This window comes from Falco peregrinus, chromosome 2 (assembly GCF_023634155.1).
Source record: "Falco peregrinus isolate bFalPer1 chromosome 2, bFalPer1.pri, whole genome shotgun sequence".
In the NCBI taxonomy this organism is placed as follows: Eukaryota; Metazoa; Chordata; class Aves; order Falconiformes; family Falconidae; genus Falco; species Falco peregrinus.
Window position 1 is genome coordinate 111,454,949 of NC_073722.1, and position 19,558 is coordinate 111,474,506.

The 19,558-nt window shown below is 39.8% G+C and overlaps 1 protein-coding gene across 5 annotated transcripts in view; it reads right to left on the reverse strand.

Annotated features, from left to right (window-relative positions):
- Nucleotides 1-1,413: 1,413 nt before the first annotated feature.
- The window catches only part of SYNRG (synergin gamma), a 43,477-nt gene continuing 25,332 nt past the window's right edge, over nucleotides 1,414-19,558 (reverse strand). For 3 of the 5 annotated variants that reach the window (XM_055795980.1, XM_055795979.1, XM_055795976.1), the window contains 8 exons: nucleotides 11,873-12,469; nucleotides 11,353-11,516; nucleotides 10,575-10,628; nucleotides 9,732-9,828; nucleotides 9,299-9,447; nucleotides 6,869-6,979; nucleotides 6,383-6,418; nucleotides 1,414-5,367 (listed from right to left, as the gene is read on the reverse strand). In XM_055795980.1, coding sequence (XP_055651955.1) covers nucleotides 5,236-5,367; nucleotides 6,383-6,418; nucleotides 6,869-6,979; nucleotides 9,299-9,447; nucleotides 9,732-9,828; nucleotides 10,575-10,628; nucleotides 11,353-11,516; nucleotides 11,873-12,469 — 1,340 coding nt within the window. In that variant the 3' untranslated portion in view covers nucleotides 1,414-5,235. The remainder of the gene's footprint in view (nucleotides 5,368-6,382; nucleotides 6,419-6,868; nucleotides 6,980-9,298; nucleotides 9,448-9,731; nucleotides 9,829-10,574; nucleotides 10,629-11,352; nucleotides 11,517-11,872; nucleotides 12,470-19,558) is intronic. The other 2 variants (XM_055795981.1, XM_055795977.1) reach the window with 1 other exon arrangement.

Below are 19,558 nucleotides of genomic sequence, written 5' to 3' on the forward strand. Positions count from 1 at the left end.
GGAGACACCACCGTGAGGAGAGTTACTGGAACTCCTCAACATTGCAAGGGCATCCAAAGCCAAAACACTTCCTGCACACACGTATATATTCTTCCCTTTCCCCCTGCAAATCTTTTATCCATTAGACAAAACCGCACACCGATACCCCCAGATACTCCAACACCAGTTTTCCCCAACAGTACCAACACCTGGATCTCGGTGTCCAGTATCACACGCACAAAGCACAGCCCCGCGCTGGCAAAGGGAAATCTCCGGCTTCTGCAGATGCGCAAGGATGAAGCTTTGGCCCACTGAAATAAACGTGAGTTTTGCCATCAGCTGCACGCAGTTCAGGTTTCATGGCTGTGTCCTGGTTTTAGTGACAAACAGACACAGGAGACTGACTGTCTATTTAAAAAAACACTTTCTACTCATCTCTCTATTTTTAGCATGAGTTAAACTGCAACCAGGGAAATGGTAAGAAGGGGAACTAGAGGTCAAAACCCAAGCCTGGTCATTAGTCCGAAGAAGTTTCAAAAGCATGACATTTCAAAGGGGGAAAGAAAACCAAACCAAAAAACCCTGAAATCTGCTTGCAAAGTTAAACTTTACCTAAAAAAAAATAGACTATGTATAATTTAACAGTATTTTGTCTATAAAAAACTGGAAGGTAAAAATTCTCCACTTTGAATTACTGTGTAGATTTTATACACACACTGCCCTAGTACCTAGGGGAGGGGAACTAATGTTCAGCCAAGAAAGCATCAAGACTGACTTTTAAACAAAAGGGAAAGTTAGACCTATTAAAAAAAAAAAGTAATTGCCTAATAAAGCACATTAGGAAATAAAGAATTCATCTGAAATACCCATTAGGGATTCTATTATGAGGAGCACAATGGTATTAATACTTGTAGGTATTGCTTTGCAGAAGTTCCTCTTGTGTTCATTCCAACAAAAGGTATTCTATATGACTGTTTATTTCCTCCTCAAAATCCAGTTTTTCATGCATGCTCAAATCTATAGAAACCAAAGAAGAGAGAGCACCGCAGTTTAACTCCGGATTGCTGTAAGCACACCAGCTGGATTTGAGGGGAAGATCATTCCTCCTGCTCCCCACAGGCTTTTTCGAATGGTCGGTACCTTCATTGTTAAGGAGTATTTTATATGTTACCCAGTGAGATGTCTTTCAAATACTAGCCACAGCAAAGGTTTCACTTACACAGCTTCATGGTGTTTAAGGCCCTTTTTGTCAACCTTTCAAGACTTCTCCCGAGGCAGGGGAGGATTTCTGCTGCCCATGTGTTTCTGGGGGGGAGCCCCCTGGACCAGCCCACACAGCTCTGGTTGGAGATGACAACCTTTGGGTATCAGCAAGCAGCAAAAGCAACATTTTTTTTCTAGCTGCATCCTGGAAAAAGCCACTTCACAGGTTGGTCAGTTATGAAACGAGCTCTTTATTGAATACAAGGTTTGAATCTCAACAAAGGATTTATAAATCATTGCAAGAATTAAGGGAGTAAACAATGTACTAAAGTCAACTAATAACACTTATTCTCATTGGAATTAAAATATCAGCAGTGACTCCAGCATAGCACAAACCGAAACGGCTCCAACTACTAATCACAAAACCACTTCTAGAAGAGAAATAACGTTCGCCCAGAGGGCAGAATAAAGAATCACAATATAAGAAGTTTTCTGACACTTCATAAAATTATGACATTTATATTTTTAATATTGAGAACTAGAATTAAATACAGGTCCAGAGAGAGGTTTGGTTTTTTTTTTTTTCAGAAAAAGTAGTTTGTACAATAGCAGCTTTTATTGAAAAGGCAGGTTTTGTTTCAAGTTTAATTAATCTGACAAATAGCTAACTAGAAATAAAAGCATTCATTGGGTTTTCATCAGTTGCTTCTCAACCTGAGGTTGAGCTTCACTATCACTTCATATATAACACACAAATTTCAAGGAAGGAGCTGTTCAAAACAGACCCAGGTGAAGAGAAGCTGCTGCCAGAGGGGAAAAGTCAGTGGAATGGTCAAGTGCATATGTAATGATTCCCACACCACAAATATCCTCCAAGCAGCTACAGCCAACACGGGTCCACAAGCTTGGGGAGATACTCAAACCAAAACATGGCAACGGATGGGCAGGGGAAGAGGCTGGAGCAGGCTGCTCGCTCTGCAGCGCTCCCACCACCAAGGAAAAACTGCAACACACCAAGACAGCACAGAAATGCAACCGGGTAAAGTGATATATACATTAAATAACCAAGCAAATAATCTCTCAGAATTCCAAATAGACACATACAGAAAAATCACTTTTCATAGGTAACCGCAGGGCAGCTCCAGAGAACACATATATTAAAAAAAAAAAAAATCCCATTTCTCTCTTCTAGTGAAAGAATACATGCAGAAGAAGGAGTTACATTTGCAAGATTCAACACAACCAAAGCGAAAGGCAGTGCGTCCATTAGCCCGTATGCAAAGGAAGCAGGGGAACGTGGTCTGGTACAATGCACTGTAGAAAATACTGTAACCTTGGATACAGATTGCAAGGACACTGGGCTTCGGCTGGCAACGTAATATCTGAGAAGATGCTGAATGCAACAGTGAGTCATTTTAATGACTAGGATATGCAAGTGAGATGATCATTGTGCAATGCCTTTATCGAGGGTATCTACATGCAAAACATTTGGTATATTCCCCATGAAGTAAAGGTGTACAGTTCAGAAGAACGCTTTCTGCTTGCCACAAACGCAGTAATATTGCCTGCTGCTTCCCCTTCTGTAAGGAGCAAGCAAGCAGCAGGGTCATACTTCAGTAAGCTCTGCTGCAATTATAATTGTAAGCACCGATTCCTTATTTTTATGGACCAAAGACATGCTGGATACATCTCGGAGAGGGAACTCCCTTGCTTAACAAGTACAAGAAAAACATGACTGAAAAATGCTTTTATGACAATATAGCTGGGACTGTGTTTGAAATAGTGGTTGCTTTAAGTTTCATATTGTGGCCTCTCTTTTTGTGGCGTTCTCTTTTAATTAGAAAAAAAATAATCCTATCTAGCTAAGTGTCCAGGAACTGCGGTGAAAACCCTCGCTAACAATAAACTCCCTTTTCCCGATATAGCATTTCATAAGCAACAGCCTTTGCATCAGCCAGATACTCAAAACCACTTGAGAAGTCCCCTTGCTAGCAGCAAGAGGAGGCATTTGCTTGAAGTCAGACAATGCTTAAGTGCTTCTGTAATTCAGGATGCAAAAGCCAGTGCTGGCTTACTGTGCCGAGTGGCCCCAAACGTCAGTGGGAATGCTCGCACTGGTGATGTATACAGCAGTCCCTAATTACGGCGGGAAACAATGTACGTGGTCAAAAGCTATGGTGCCGACTGCTGATAACTATTTCACACCTAATAAATGAAACAGAGAGCAAGCAATGAGTGACTGCCCTTTTTTTTGATAATTACTGGGCAACAGAAGGCAGGCAGTCACTGTCACACTATGGAAAATCTGCCACTTGATTAGCTTGAGCTTGCAACTGGAGGCACAAGTTGCTTATTTTATGAATGAGCTAATTTCAGGCAGCAAGAAGATTTATTTTCATTTGTGTAAATAAGGGGCCAGACACCTAGCACTCCTATTAGCCAAGATTCTTTCATTTGGTATAATTAATAGTTTAGTATAACCAAGCCTTTTTCTTTCTTTTTTCTTTTTTTTTTTAAATTCAAAGCATTGTTTCTCCTCATTGTAATTTCTATCAGCAAATAACCACCGGTCAGTGTCAGCTACTTATAATGGAGGCAAGATTAACTTGGAAAAGCTGTTGGCATCTTTGGAGGGAAGGGAGATTGTCTAGAGGTCCGAGAAATTTAAGTCATAGAATTAAGAAACAAGTTGTACCTGATGGATGTATACCCCACTTCATTTGCTGCAGACTGAGCAAGACTGGATAGTGGTAAGGCTCTTATAATAATGCCATGAAGCTCCCACTAGGTTTAAAATTCCTTAACTAGCACTACAGCCGATTGCACTGTCATCTGGATATTGTATCTGAAGAGAGAATTGGGTACTTTAGATGTATGGGTAACATTTTGTGATTATTATACTGACCACCTTCCGTCCAGATAGGTGTACCTACCATAAGCAACAAAATGGCAGGTGTGCAATACCCTACTTCAAAAAATAACCTGCTTAAGACCACCAGCTTCCAGTGTTAAATCACACCAAGCTGCAGCAGGAGCTAAGGGCCCCCTTGTGCTGCCACTTCTGAGTCAGAGAAACACGTTATTACAGACAGCACTAGGCTGCACAAGTTACACGCAGGCATCCCACCAAGAAAAGCATATTAACATACGAAAAGGATAATATATATATATATATATATACAGGAGCAGACACGCTGTATCAGTGGAGTCCAATTTTCAACAGCGATGCAGCCACACAACTAGCAAGGGGTCAGGTGAAACGTAAGAAATCATACCTGTAAGCTCAGGACAAGTCCAAGAAAGGAGATTGTCTATATTTACAACAGAGTAGCAAAGACAAGTTTTAAAATCCAGCTGCCTGTACTGAAGAATCCAGATCTCATAGGGAAAGCATCAACAACTTTTTCAAGTCCTTATCCCCCAGTACTAACCACTTATGCATGTGAATACAGTATAATTTACAATACAGAACAGTGGAAGTAGTATAAATATACAATGGCTCTCTGCAGTCTCATTCCTTCTAAGTCAGTAATTCATTTTGCCTTGAAAGTTATTGTGACTCATGCATTGTATGCATTGTAATATTATAGCAGCAAATATTTAAAGGAAAACATCATGGTACATATACCAAAAACATTAAAGAAGAGATTTGTTTGCAAATACGTACTTCAAGTATTTAAGTGGTCACTTCTATGCAAATCAGTCTAGCATTTCAGTTTTTCTTGGAAGCAAGGTATTGGCCTCTCTTTATGCGCTTGGTTAGCAGACTGCTTTTTACAAAGACTAACCAGCTTTCATCTTCAGAAAGACTGAAATGCTGCATTTTTTGCCACACATTTTTTTCTGGTTATTTCTGAAACCCTGGCCACTTCAAGTGAAATTCTTCACGAGCGATTTGTACGTGACAGTGGCTTTAACCCGTTACAGTACACAAATCAAACTGAAACATTTCAAACACTAACCACGCCTCAAGCCCCTCCACTTACCCTATCATACCATTTACCCCAAGTGTCCTGCATTGTTAGACTCGATACATCTTCAGCGCCACTGCTTTCAGAGCAGGTCTGGCAAAATGAGACCTGGAGGTTTTGGCTCCACACAGTTGATCCAGAAATTTGCACAGCTTGCGTGGTATTGGTGCCCTCCGTATGCCAGCTTAAAGTTATCCGTTTCTGAATTAAAGGCCTAAAATAACAAGAATCGAAATGAGTGCGCCAGTCTCATCTGCTCCAGGATCTAGAAACTGGAGTGGAACATGGGTACTGCACAGGTATCACCCCAGAATGGCACAGCATGGTAGGACCCTCTCACTCTGAACAGACCACCCAATAAACACTATTTTAGTCTGCAAAGGGTTTGCAGGTGGACAAAACCTTCAGCCATCACACCTGACGCATACTTTGCCTGTTACACCCTGTATTAAGGGAGCCATCTGATAAGCATGCTGCCTGATCTGACACCTGGCAACTAACTCACCTTGATTCATGTTCTGCGACATACCCATACAAGATAAAAGCTTGTTCTGCCAGCCAGTGGCTAGCTACTGCATTTATTTCACTGGCACAAATTTTGTTGTGATTTAACCAGGTGCAATTCTTGATATTAGTGTTATCTTAGAAGAAAGTAGATCAAACTCAACCTATTAATTGAATCTGCTTTCCAATACCAGCTTCTGAACAGAGTGCATGAAGCCATGAACAAGCTTAAAACATATCAGTGTTTGTTGCTAGGAGATCCTTTCCAATGCTTCACAGCTACCTATTTTAAAAAAATATTCTAACCCTGTCCCCCACACCCTGGATTTCCTGCACAGATTTCTAAAAATGCCATTGTGTACTACATATAGCCAAAAGTCAATATTTGTAGCAAAAAACCCCCTACATTTCCCCCTCTTCTGCAACAGACACACAGGCAGCTACAAACTCAGGAACTCACTGCAGTGAATTTTCTACCACACAACAGAAGTAGCACAAAACCAGAAAGCTATTCACAAGATACAAGCATGCAGACAAGACAAAGGGGAGGCTCTAGAGCATGTTAGTTGATCAGATCAAGTGTTACGGTCACAAAAAATGACTAGAAGAAACGGATTAATGATTGGTACAATTGAGAATGACAGCTGAAAGCCAGTTAGCAGTTCAGCCTTCCACACTCAACTAAGAATGATTCTATAAAGAGTATGTTTTTTACAGATTCATACTTTTCTAGGAAGCTCTTCCACAGGTTTCTCTTCTTTCTGAAATAACGTTGAAACCAAAAAGTCAGCAAAACTGCCGATATAGTTAATGGGTTGGCATTACCCTGTACATATCCTGGGATTCCCTCCCAGCTCTGCTAATTGCATCAGTCCCCTCCTGGTGATCCTCAGAGATGCATTTCATAAAGAAAAGTCAGTAAAAGATTCTTATTTTTAAATATATATATATAATTTTTGAGTCTTAGTATCCCAGTTTCTTCCCCATTATGAACAATTTAACTCAACCCTTTATCCACATCTGTGTCATACCCCAAGCCCAATGAATAAGGACATTAACCATTTGAGTCCCATCTATCGGTCAGATTTTGTCTTTGCCACTTCCAGTTACAAATTATAGCTGTGAGAATTTTTTACATACACCCAAGGCCTAACTGAAAGTCCAAACTGTAAATTAAAAATGAGTTTAGCAGTAAAGGCCATTATACTTACTCTACTTCTTGAATCCACATTTAGGAGGCACACTCCACAGGCAAGATCTTGAGCATTTTTAATCCCTGGACGCAGCATACAAGAAGAGAAATCCAGTGAGTTTTCATCTGGCTAAAGAAATAAGACAATAAAATTCAGACATTTTCAGTAACTGAAAAAGTTTCAGACATCACAAGAAAAATTATTGATCCGGTTGCTACCGAGAGCCATGGTGTCACACCGGCAACATGGCAGGGATGACATATTACATTTTCTCATAAACTGATGGGTGATTTAATCAAAGCCATTAGTATGTATTTGCAATCCTGCTATGCAATCTCTATCAGCATTAATTTATAACACTCAAGCTCTTGAAAAAGGGTTAGACTACAAGGGAAAGAATTCTTAAGTTCCACATTCCCACATCAAAAGGGGAAGAAACTTCTGAGAAAAGAGCCCAGGCGGCGGCTGCTACATTTCAACTGCAGTGCATTAAGAACTGGATGAAGATAAACAGTGGTATGCAACAACTATTTGTGCAGCTGCAAGGAAACAGGCATCAGCCAGCACAGCCTTCACTAGTTAGCATTTGAAGTGGTGTCTGTATCAGTGTTTATTGTCCTGAATTCCGTATTATTGCCTGATCAAAAAAGGGCAGTTGTTACTCTTTCTGATGGTTTTTCTGAATGTAGAATACGGGACAGCAGTACAAAATGGGATATTAAGGTTAACCAAACCATAGAAGAATTAAGGTCACCAGCCATACACAAGCTCAGGTTAACGAGAGGCAAAGGCTGGGAGAATAAGCCCACAAATAAGTAATAAATTAAGGTAGTCACTTTTCCAATACATAATCTTACATTTCAAGTAATCTTACATACAAGATAGATGGCTTAAAATTTGCATAAGGACAGTTAAAAACTGTTGAAGTTTTGCTTGAGGATAGTACTGCAAATAAAAACAATGAGTAGAAATGCAAGAAGCTTAAAAAAATAGTGTGATCCTAGAGCACGTGTACTCTTAACCTACACTCTAGGTATGCTGATCACGCTCCCCTGCTGAACAGCTGGAGAATAACTGGAATCCTGAAAAAAAAAATACCCTTTAATCTTTAAGTAGATCGATCAAATTAATAAAGGCACTCTAATATTTGTTTACCAAATGCATGAGTGAAGCAAATGAGAAGGTCATCCTGTAATTTGCAGTGAAAAACCACAAGGCTGTGCATAAAATTACCTTGTAACAAAGTCCTTTAAAAGATAAAATTAACCTTTCCAAGCACATGCCTCCAAGCTAGGATCCTTCTCTTTACTTAATTGGCTCTTGTGCACCATTTGGGATCCGTGACTGCAACACTAGGAGAAGGAGGCATGGGTTCCACACCTTCCAGTTACCCACGTGGAGAAAAGAAACAATAAGGGGTGATTTTGAAAACTACAGGAGTCCGGAGTCCCTGTCTCTTGGGTACCCTCAGAGGTACTCTGTGTATATGAGAAGTCACTGTTGCAGCTCCTACTATGCTTAAAATTTAACTTGGCTGCTACCAGACAGGAGCCACCGCAGCTTGGAGAACACATGGTCAAGCTTTGGACTTTAAGGTAATCCCTGTAATCTTCCAAGGAAAAGCACTTTAAGAACTAAATTTTAATCCACTTGCTTAAATCAGGAGAGGATCATGATAGCTTTTCAGATTGTTACTATCAACAATGCCAGAGTTCAAACAGATGAATCCCAGTCTATCAACTTCACTTGCCAAGCAGTAAAATATTGAAAGTATACATTTCATATTGTGACAGGCTTTGTGCAATGCAGGACACCACAAAAAATACCTGCTTGCTACCACTGTTTGTACTGGAGAGGTTTAAAATGCGTAACAAGGGACTGATTATTACGGTTTATTCAAATTTTACTAAGTTTCTCTTAATTGGAGAGGTCCACAGACACTCAGGATCTCATCTAAATCATTAAGACACTAAGTAAGATAAGATCATGTTTGTACATAAATAACAGTTTTCTCACAGAGAGCTTTAAACTGGATTCCACAAATAAGTGCATTTCTGTCGCAGCACTCTCCAAACTATCAGGCTGCAACAAGGTCTTTTACCATCTCATACCAATACACTCTTCATGCCAGTCCCTCTGCTGCCTTCTCCTAGCCTCTCTCTGCTTCTTCCTCTCTCTCTTCCTCGGCTGCTCTCTCTTCATTGGCTGCCCAACCTCTTAACAGAACCAGCCACACCTGCACTGCATCTACATCAGCCAACCCACCGCCCCTGAAGCCAGCCCACAGCTGTATATTATCAATGCTAATTAACCCAGCTCCATTCCTCTACACGTTTCCATTTCGCAAGAGAAAAATACAACCCGTAAAGTTAGAACACCCCATGAAATCACTTTACATATAATTATGACATTTCTTTTAGTAAAGACATTGCTTGGTTTTGGTCTTACCGTTAAAGCAGCAAGTGACATGAAGCTTATTAGGTTGTTCCACACTTTATCAATATCCTTCAGCAGCTGCTGGAGTTTCTCACTACAAACAGCAGTTGCTTTGATACCCAGTTCAACTCTCTTTGTTACTCTGTAGACTTCAACAACCCCTGTTGATAAAAAACACAGTGGAGGGGTAGCAGAGAATCCATTGCCAGCACAGGTTCCTGAGACTTTAACTCAGAAATAGCACAAAACAAGGAAGGCACACAAAAGGTTGTCAGGTTATTTCAAAGTAGTAGTTACATTTATTTAGCAGAAGAGTTGTTCCACTATTTCAGCACAGGCAAAGATTAACCTAAAAAATAATACCATTTTTTGAAAGATTGATTCTATATTACTGTTTTTCAGAGGAGAACTTACATTGAAAGAGACATGGTAAATTAAAACATACCTAGTAAATATTCCATGCCTTGAGCAGACTGGATAACTTCCGTGCAAACGGATGAACTACTTATTCCATTTAAGGTATCATTTGCTTTCTTTATGACCTGGTGGAAATTAATTTCATAAAATGATGGTGTTATCCATCTTAAAATAATTATTATGAACAAGACAGTCCCCAACAGAAACTGTTATACAAAAAAGGAGGCAAACTAAATACAAAATCACTGCCATGCTCCATCACACATTTTTATATATTCATCCTGTAACTGCAAGTAGATCAGGGGAAAAGTATGAACATTTAAAACCTTGATGTATTTCCCCAAATATTTTCATTACCAAAATAATAGTTTTAAGAGTATGCACGCATTGCTATCTAGTTTAACAATAGCATTCACAGTTTTGGCTGTCTAATACTCACAGGCAAAGAAGAAATTTGCAGGAAAACTGATCTGGCTGTGAAACAGCTGACACTCATTACCAGAAAAGTAACATCCCCTCTGTACAGCACATTAAACAAGCCTGTTTCTCAAGAAGTGCTGAAGAGCCTGATGCTGGTATCAGTGCCCTGAACAGCATGCCTTAGTGGGCATGCAAAACACAGGAACGCCACATTAACTAGTCAACCTGAAAATTTAGGCAAAAGCCAAACTAATCACAAACGACAGGGAGATTAGTATAGGATCTTTAACTGAGGAGGTGATGCTTCTGCTGTGAGACAGCTTTTGGTTTAAAAATTATAATCCACTTGGGCTGACTCAGACCCTTTCTGCGCCTATACGGTCTTAAAACACTGAATGAGGTGGTACCTACAGGAAGGAGGAAAGGGTTTCAGAGGAGGCTACACACTTACTTGCAGGGCGCTCTCCAAGCATCTTTGCCATTCATATGCATACCTCTCACTTTCCTATTTGAGAGAAAAGGACAGTCTGAATCTTGTTCTACACACATTTCCCTTTCTCCTATCACAACAGACATACAGCAGAGAGGTATTTTAAGAGACTGTTTGTAGATTAGCTACATAAAATTTCAAGACACCTATTTCTAGTATTTCCCCCATTCTCTAATTATTCTCTTAGCACCTGAACTCTACAATTTGATTTCTGGGAGTTAGAGCTAATTTCAAAAGGAAGAACGTATAAGAGTAAAACATTTGCATTGCACATACCTACTCCCAACACATTCGTTACAGGTCTGCTGTTCTAGAAATGGGCATTAGCAGAAGCTAATCTGAGTCCATTTACCATCTAGTCTCAAGACGAGCAAGAAAAACAACCACCACACAGCCAAAAATGTTAAGCCATTTCCCAAAGCCAATGGTCTCAGTGCCAAAGCTGAGATTAGATTTGTCATAACTAACTTCTAGTTACAAGCTTGGACTCCAAGGTCAAGTGATTCTGACCGAGTTTCAGACAACAGCATTTTCCCCACAAGACTTTAAAGACAGGAGAGAAGGAATCTCCTTTATGAGCAGTTTCTAACCAAGACATCTAACCTTACCCAGATGCCATCTTAGCATCATACCCTAAGTTCAAATAGCTAAATTCCCAAAGAGTTGGATACAGAACACTCTTGATATCACACTGATGGAAGTCATTCTCAATTTACTTGTATTCCAGGTAACTCCTTACCTCAACTTCCCCAGTCAAGTCTTTGTATTTGTCTCTGATGACAGGCAAAGCAGGCTTCTCACTTAGAGTATTTGAACGATCTCTAAATGGCTGTTCCAAAACTGGTAAAGGTGAAGAGCGACTGATTTCTCTGTCACCTAGGCTTAAGCTCCTTTTATGAGACCCTAAAAAGTTAGGTTATAAACAAGTTATTCTTTTACTCATAAAGGCACAGACTATTTAAAATTAATAAAGTGGTAGCAAAGGTTGCCCTACTGCTCCAGAACAAAGCCTTCTATTTACTTAGCAACTGGTGCAAATTTCCCCAGCCCCTCAATTTGTACAACTTTTTGGCACCACAATATATTTTTTTTTCTAGAAAAAGACCTGTTCCAAATGCCATGGAATTGAATAAGAAGATTCAGCTCACTTCCAGTAGCCTTTGGAACAATCCCTATTAGCTAACTTATAATTCAATTAGAAAAATTAGCCTTTGATAAACACATGCATTATGAGCTTCCTCCACCCTGCGCAGGCTTACCTTGAACAGACAGGTCAAAGGTAGCCAGTTCATTCTTGATCATTTCTTCACTAGATTTCACCTTGCCTTGGGAAGTTGCCACCAAGAAGTCAAACTTGCTGATTTTTGGCTTTTCACTTTGGAATTCTCCAAAGTCATCTGTGGACTCTCTTCCCAGTTGAGAAGAGATACCACTACCAAGGAAATCTGCCTCCTGATTTGTATCAGCTGCTGCATCCTGTGCTTCTGATGATGGTCTTGCAAAATCACCAAAGTCTCCAATGTCATCATCACTTGGACCACTGGATATTGGTCCAGAGTCTTTAAAGTTTGCAAAGGCTGCAAAGGAAACATCCTGTAAAGCATCCTCTGTGGAAAAGGTTGTCACTTTGGAAACTGTTGTCATGGTAATGTTTTCTGAACTGCCAAACAAGGTCTCCTTCTTCTGAAGAACAGAAGTAGCTGCAGAGGATCCACTTCCTGAAGACTGGACAAAGGAGGAGAGCTTCTTGCCCTGATGAATATCTTCTTTGTCAGACCAGTCGTAGCTTGCCAGGCTGCTGACTGCAGACCCACTGTTATAGCTTCCAAATGGGGCGCATTTTAAGTCATCTATATCTGAAAAAGACAAACCCCTACAATTAGAAGCTGAAGTTCAAACGTTAATCTCTCTACACTGTATAAAAACAATGGCAACTTGCTAAGAGTCTTAAAGAACTGCAAGAACACACACAGTGAATTGTTGTTTCAATGAGGCTTAGAGTTTGCACAAAAATAATGTAAAAAATACCTAAGCAATTAATACAAAAATTTATCCATTTAATAAATGTAAGCCTTGACCTTTGTATATTGTCTTATATTTGAAGCTGAAAGGCACCATTCCACTACAGGTAGTGAAACGACACTTTAGACCCCCACGTTTCTAGACAGTACAGACTGCACAGATCACCAGTTCAGTTTTCTGATACTGGCTGCAGAATCTACAATCAAAACCAACCACATAGAAGACTGGGCTAACTTTTCCATTCCCTCTGATAATGTATTAATACACTTTAATTTTATATTCATGCTCTGATACAAATTATGTATAAATGTGCTGCAAAAAATTTAAAAAAACAGAAATCCTGTTTAAGCTTATCACAGTTACTGCGGTGCCGCATGGCCGACTCTTCAAACTTACAGGTTCCAGGAATGACATGAATATTGCAAAGATCATGTTTTAGCTTTTACAAACTATTTATTCCGTTAAGTATAGAGAAAATCCAATTATTTTGCAGAAAGCTCCAAACATTTGATACTCACCTGGCAATTATATGGGCCAATAGGCTCTTCTCACTGCCATGAGCAGGTATGAGACACAGAGCCTGGCTGCTTACATTAGAGGCAGGAAAGGAGCCTGCACAGTGACCAGGGTCTGCTGGGCTTTGTCCGTTATTCATTCAACTGATCTTTCACGTTTAGACTGAGATTGATCCATAGTGAAGGCACAGAGAGCCAGGGGCTGGGTAGTTTTCATAAAAGCATTAAAAAAAAAAAAAAAAAAAAGCCCTACCATACTACATTTGGCATTTGTTTTCCAGCATTAACAATTGTCAGTTTGGATTAGACATTCAGCCACTGCTCAGTGCCTAGGGTCAAACGGTCTCGAGGTAAAGCAAACCCAAACCAGAAAATATATTCTTTTAGCATCGTTTTAGCTGACACTCTTGTGATAAACATTATGGTCTTAACTAGCTGGCACACAGCAGCAGCAACCTGGGTTTAATACAGCCAGGGTGGGAACAAGCTGACTTTCCAGCTGCCCTCTTTATTCGATCTGGCCACACCAGCCCAAGGATTAAGCCATTTTAACAAAACATTTCTTCTTTGATTTATTCATTTTGCTGGAATGGGAGAGCACACTATGCTTTAGGATGCTTTCCAGGCATGACCCACATACATAGCTAATTAAAAAAGTCCCACAAATATGCAATATAACGATAGAGTTTAATGGCTACTACAATAAAAGGCCCTTTGCAAGGGGTCAGTGATGCATGGTGTGTCATCTATCAGATCTTCCTAAGGGACAGTCTTCCTGCAGCTGCTGCATTTGCACATGACAGCATCTCAATAACAAACCTTAGCACCTAGCATATATGCATCAAGATTTCAAAGTGCCATTCAAATATTAAATTTCTAGAGCAAGCAGTTTACAGAAGGGTAAACAGACCAGAGATGAAATCACCTGCTTATGGCAAAACTGAACAGAAAGAAGGCTCCGAGGTGAAAAGGAGCAGACTTGCAAGGGATCAGTAATTTATCACAAGAAACCACACCTTGTGCTCTCAAATGTACGGTTTTGTTTAAGGAAGTTAAATGAAAGCTTTGCTAGCATTAAAGAGAGTGCCAGAATAACCTCCAAAATGTTAGCCAACTGTAATTAATCCTGGGATCTTGAAAATACCACAGTACACTAGGCAACCTTTCCACCCGCCCCCCTCCAATTTGTGTTGACTCCAAAAGCCGGCAAAGATTTAAGCACTGCTATTGTTTCAGCGTTCACCAGGAAATGAAAAGAAAGGGATGATCCTATTGTGAAGATCTGCACATTCACATTCTATTGTGAATGATTTCTTTGATAATTGCTAAGAGTTTGAGCTGAAAATACATCCTAAAGGACCAGGTCAGTGTACTCCATCTGATCCTGGCTCAGGGACAGGCAGAACCAGCAGCAGGCTTCAGTGGGAATCCTGAACACCCCATGCCTCGCCTGCAATCAATAGGCCATGGCAGGGAAGGCAGAAACAGTGTTTTAATTATTCACAAATTAAGATTCAAGATTCTCTACGTGAGTTCATGCAGACGTGAAACCCATCTGCATAGGTGTAAGAGCTGAGATTAAATTTAATAGTTCAATTCTGTACATTTTATTTATTTGAATAGTTATGAAAGGATTACTCTGGTGAATACACTTTCCTAAGGTATTCTATTACAGGAAAAATACTGTGTTCAGAGACAGTGTTTACAGCTAACGTCCTAAAACAATTTATTGAAAAGTATGAAAAGTAAGAATGTATGTGTAACTGTCCGTAATCCAAGGTAAATTAGCTTTTATAAGAATTTTTACTCCATTGCAGAAGACCAAACATTTGCTGTGCCAAGCACTGCACTTCATAGAATCATTTGTGACAGATGTTTTTGAGTAGAGGAAGTAAAACCATACCCTTTGTCATAGCTATGGCAACACTAAAGGCTTATTTGAGCTCTTAGTACCTTTGCCGCACAATGAAGCGAGGAGCTTTCCCCTCAACAGGTGGCACAGCAACTTGCCACCAGACTAATAAGCAAAGAAGCAGTTTACATGTGAAAAGCACTTCTTGGCTAACCCTAGAGAACTCTTCATGATGTGGGTATCTTTATTATTGGCAAAAAGATTGTTTTATTAAGCAGTGTTAAGAACTGCTCCTCCAACAGCCTTTTTCTTAAAAACCAAAGTTACGTGTGATGAATAAAAAAGCTCCAGTTACAATACTCCAGTTGTAGCCTCTGATGTAATAAAAGCTTCATTTTGCTGGTATGGCAATTCAAAATTTTAAAAGATGCATGTGTATCCATAGTATTTTTTTCAAAGCAAGAGATGATTAAGTGGGGGGAAAAAATTAATTACTTCTGACTAAACATCACACTTAAGGAAGACAGATTCTGTGCAGCTACCACCATTTCCTTCTGGAGGACACTTTTAGTAAGAACAGAATCTGAACTGCTGAGAAGCATCAAATTTTACCAAAAAATGAGCAAAGACTAAATTCATTCAAACTCTTATGAAAACACTTTGTTTTGTGGATACACAATCTTTTTTTGCAAGGTTAAAAGTGATTTCTTAGTTAGCATTTTTTGGAGAGCATACAGCAAATTCCCTGTCGAAGCAGGGCAGATCGTGAATTGATCTTGCATTAGGACTCCTACAACCCTACCACAAGAGATTTACCAATAGATTTCAGTGAAATATATCGCCATAAATCAGTATTCCTTAGTAATCTCAGTAGCAATTCTGTGGTGTCTTTCAGAAATGACACAAGAGATTTGAGTTTAGTTTTGTTATAAAAACCCAAAAGCTCTTACTCCCGATAGAGTTAAAGCCACATGTCATTAGCACTGTCAGCTTTGCACTGGTGAAACCACAAAACACACCCAGATTAAATCACTGGATATAGATTCTCAAATCACATAGATGGGGGCAAGATGGGATGGGTGCATGTGTGCCTGTAGAAATCCAAGTCAGATCCATTCAAGTATCATGTAACCAAACTTCTTTTACTCAAAAATATTCTCTAGTGAACTGAGAATGGAAAAAGTGATCTCCACAGCATCATGCTGAAGGGCAGTAAGTTTCCAAAAGCTTTAGAAACCAAACCAAATTTGTATTTCTTCCAAAGCAAAAGGTTTGAAGATATTTACCATTTACTTTCCATCCATTTTGAACTACCAAACCATAGTCCAGCCTGCCTGGTCATCACCTGGGGCCAGCCACAGCTATACAATCCAGCCTGCTGGAGAGAGGCAAGGCAATAGCTGCCAAGGAATGTACGGGAGAATACTGACAGAGGATGAAAAACAGTTAAAACACCATTCCCCAGCGTTATCTCATCTACAGAAAAACTTGACATCCTTCATTTCAGCCAACTATAACAATTTATTTCAACGACCAAGGATTAAGTTATGGCTGAAGGCAATTTACAAGCTGGAGCCTTCAATGTCAACAGTTTAATCATTTAAGGAAAACTCTTGACAGCCTTAGTGATATTCTAAAGAAAACTGAAAAAGACAATTCAGAAGACTGTAATATATTTAGTGATTTTAACCAACATAGTTTTTATATTTCAGTTTATATTAAATACTGATGAATAAATAAATCTCATGTCATTTTAGGGTTGTTAGAGTGATGCACGTGGTAGCTAGTTCTGTTCCTTGTGGAACAGCATCAGCACACCAAAACCAGAGCTGTTAACACTAGGAACATCACCAGCGGTTTGAGCAACAAGTTCACAGACTGGACAGAGACAGGCACCACCTTCTTACCAGTTCCAGTGGGGCTTCACCTGATAAAGGCAGAGATGAAACTGGAAGAATACACAGCCTTGTACGTACTGCTGCTATCTGTGTCATGCCTATCAGCAATCAGGAAAATTCAAAGCCCATTTCTCAGGTGCTGAAGTCTGGAACAGCGTTAATGATAAGGGAGTTACTCCAATTTACTTTTGCTAAAGGATGGCAGTACCTAGTGCTGCTAAGGTGGAAACCATCAAGAACACTGTACAATAAATAAAAATGAAGGAAAAAGGAGAGAAAAAGCCTTCAAACCTCTGGAATTAAAGAATTTGCTCATTATTTTTTAATTATCATAATAAACCAACATTTCACAGCAAAATAAAGACCCCCTGAGCTTGCATTAGAAGCAAAGGGATGGCTCAGCTCAGTCCTGCAGAGCCCAGGGCAGCTGCTGTGCCTCTGCACCCTTTGGCTTGGCTTGGGAGGTGTGCAGAAAAGACGTACACACCCTCCACTGTTACCCTGCGAAGGCCTCTAAACACATATTGTTATGCTTTTCTATTTCCAGAATTACACTGAAAGAGAGCAAGTGAGTGAATTTGACTGTCAAGTCTGGACAAAAATGTAATAGTCATGAACATTACTCTCCCTCCTCCAGGTGTGATTAGGTGAACCAATACTAACAGCACAAGCTCTGCAGAACTGGGTGTCTCTGGTTTATGTTCAAGCCTTCAGTTTAAAAAGCTGTAGGGCTAGGCATAACCTACTGGTTCTCCAGAATAAAAGACGGGGGAGGTGGGCTTTTTTTCTTTTTCTTTCTTTTAAGGTATCTCAAGATTGGTGTAAAGAAGAAAAAACATGGTCTGGTTTCTAGTCTGGTTTTTGGTCTTGTGGCAAGGAACTACAAAAACCCAGTTTGTGCTGACTTAATCTTTTAACTATATTCTACATCTCAATTATTTTCAGCTTTTTACCTTGTCTGCTAATTTGACATTAATCCCAAACTGTTAGTGGCCCAGGATTTGGAGGAATTCAAAGTGGCATAATTATGTGACACAAATTTGTAGCTGTCATTCATGTTTGAAAGTTTCAGTATTTAGAAAGGCAGGACTTCCCAAACAGAAAAAGGAATCAGGGCCCTTTACTTTGGGGCACTGATTAACTCACTCTAGATTGGCTAAATAAATACCAGAATATTGTTTAATGGGCTCCTACTCATAAAGGCCTAGATAGTGACACATTTTCCAGTTGGTCCCCTTCACAAAGGTATATCATAACCTTGGCTGGCAGCAGGGAAGTCCAGATGAGCAGACAACAGCACAGTCTCGTTTCTGTCTTCAGTCTGAACTACCACCATACCAACTCACAGAAATACCCCTGCCATCCACACATTTCCGCTATTCAACCCCTCTCAAAAAGTGCTCTGTTGAAAAATATTATTTAGCCTGATACAGAAAGCGTCAGAAGCGCACAGGGAGTGAGGTTAAAGTGTTTGAAGAGGAGAAAGAGGCTCACTCACACGCTGCTCTGCAAGAGAAAGGCACTCGCCAGCTCTAAGGGGATACTATAACTTTAAACTTTGTATTTTTCAGGAAAAAGACATACATTGCTGGTTTGCAACAAATCACACACATCCCCACGTTTTCAAAATATGCCAAGATAATATTTATTAACACAGCAGGACTTACAGATCACAAAAGATAGTGATACATAGGAGCTCATAAGGGCGTTATCAGAATAAAGCATGCAGGTCAATACTTGCAGAAGAGAGATATCAAAGCAGATCTGAGAAGGCACATTCACACAGGAAATGTTTAGTTGAAATTAGACATTAGAAAAGCAGCAAAAAACCTGAAGTTGATTAAAATATACAGAGATCTCCAATAATGCCAAAGAAAAAGGTACTTTACAGATTTGTCAGTGCAGCAAATGGATAACCCTTTGAGAATACCCAGGTGAGGGTATGCTCTCGCTGCAACGTTCAGCAGGACGCGGAACAAATTAGGTTCATATAACATGACTAGGTGCTAATTAAAATGCTTTCGTCTTGGACTGAAACATAAATTTGGTTTAAAAGAAGCAGCCTGGTTGAAACTAACAGCATGCAGCCAGTGCTCAAAGGGTTATACGAAGTAAATGCAAGAGAAATCAGGCAACATTAGTATAATCTACCTTCCACACAAAGAATTATAGCAAAGTTTAAAGAGACCGTATCCCCTTTGGAGAGAGCAAAACTGAAAACCTTTCTTCCCTCAGAGATCAAAGTCCGTTGTATGGGAAGCAACTTAACAATTTCTTTCTAATTCCCAGTGTAAAGCAACCTACCTGCCCATACCTGGAAGCTATGGAACATGAAATCTCAGTAGCCAAAGGACAAAGACCTCTGCATCAGTATGTCAGAAAAGTCAAATCATTTATCAGCACCTCTGTCCCGCTGCTGTTTCACTGGAGATGTTACACGGTGCTTACAAACATACAGTTCCCAATGATTAGTCTCCCATTTCTCAGCAGTGAGGATGACAAAGGGATACTGTCCCTTTTTGACATTAGATTTACAGATCGAAGAAAATTAAGAGAAAAAAAATCTGCTTTTTAACTTTATGTAAACTGAAAAAATTGGCTTGAACATCGGCAGTTCATAGTTTGAAATGCATCAAACACACATAAAGGAACACATGA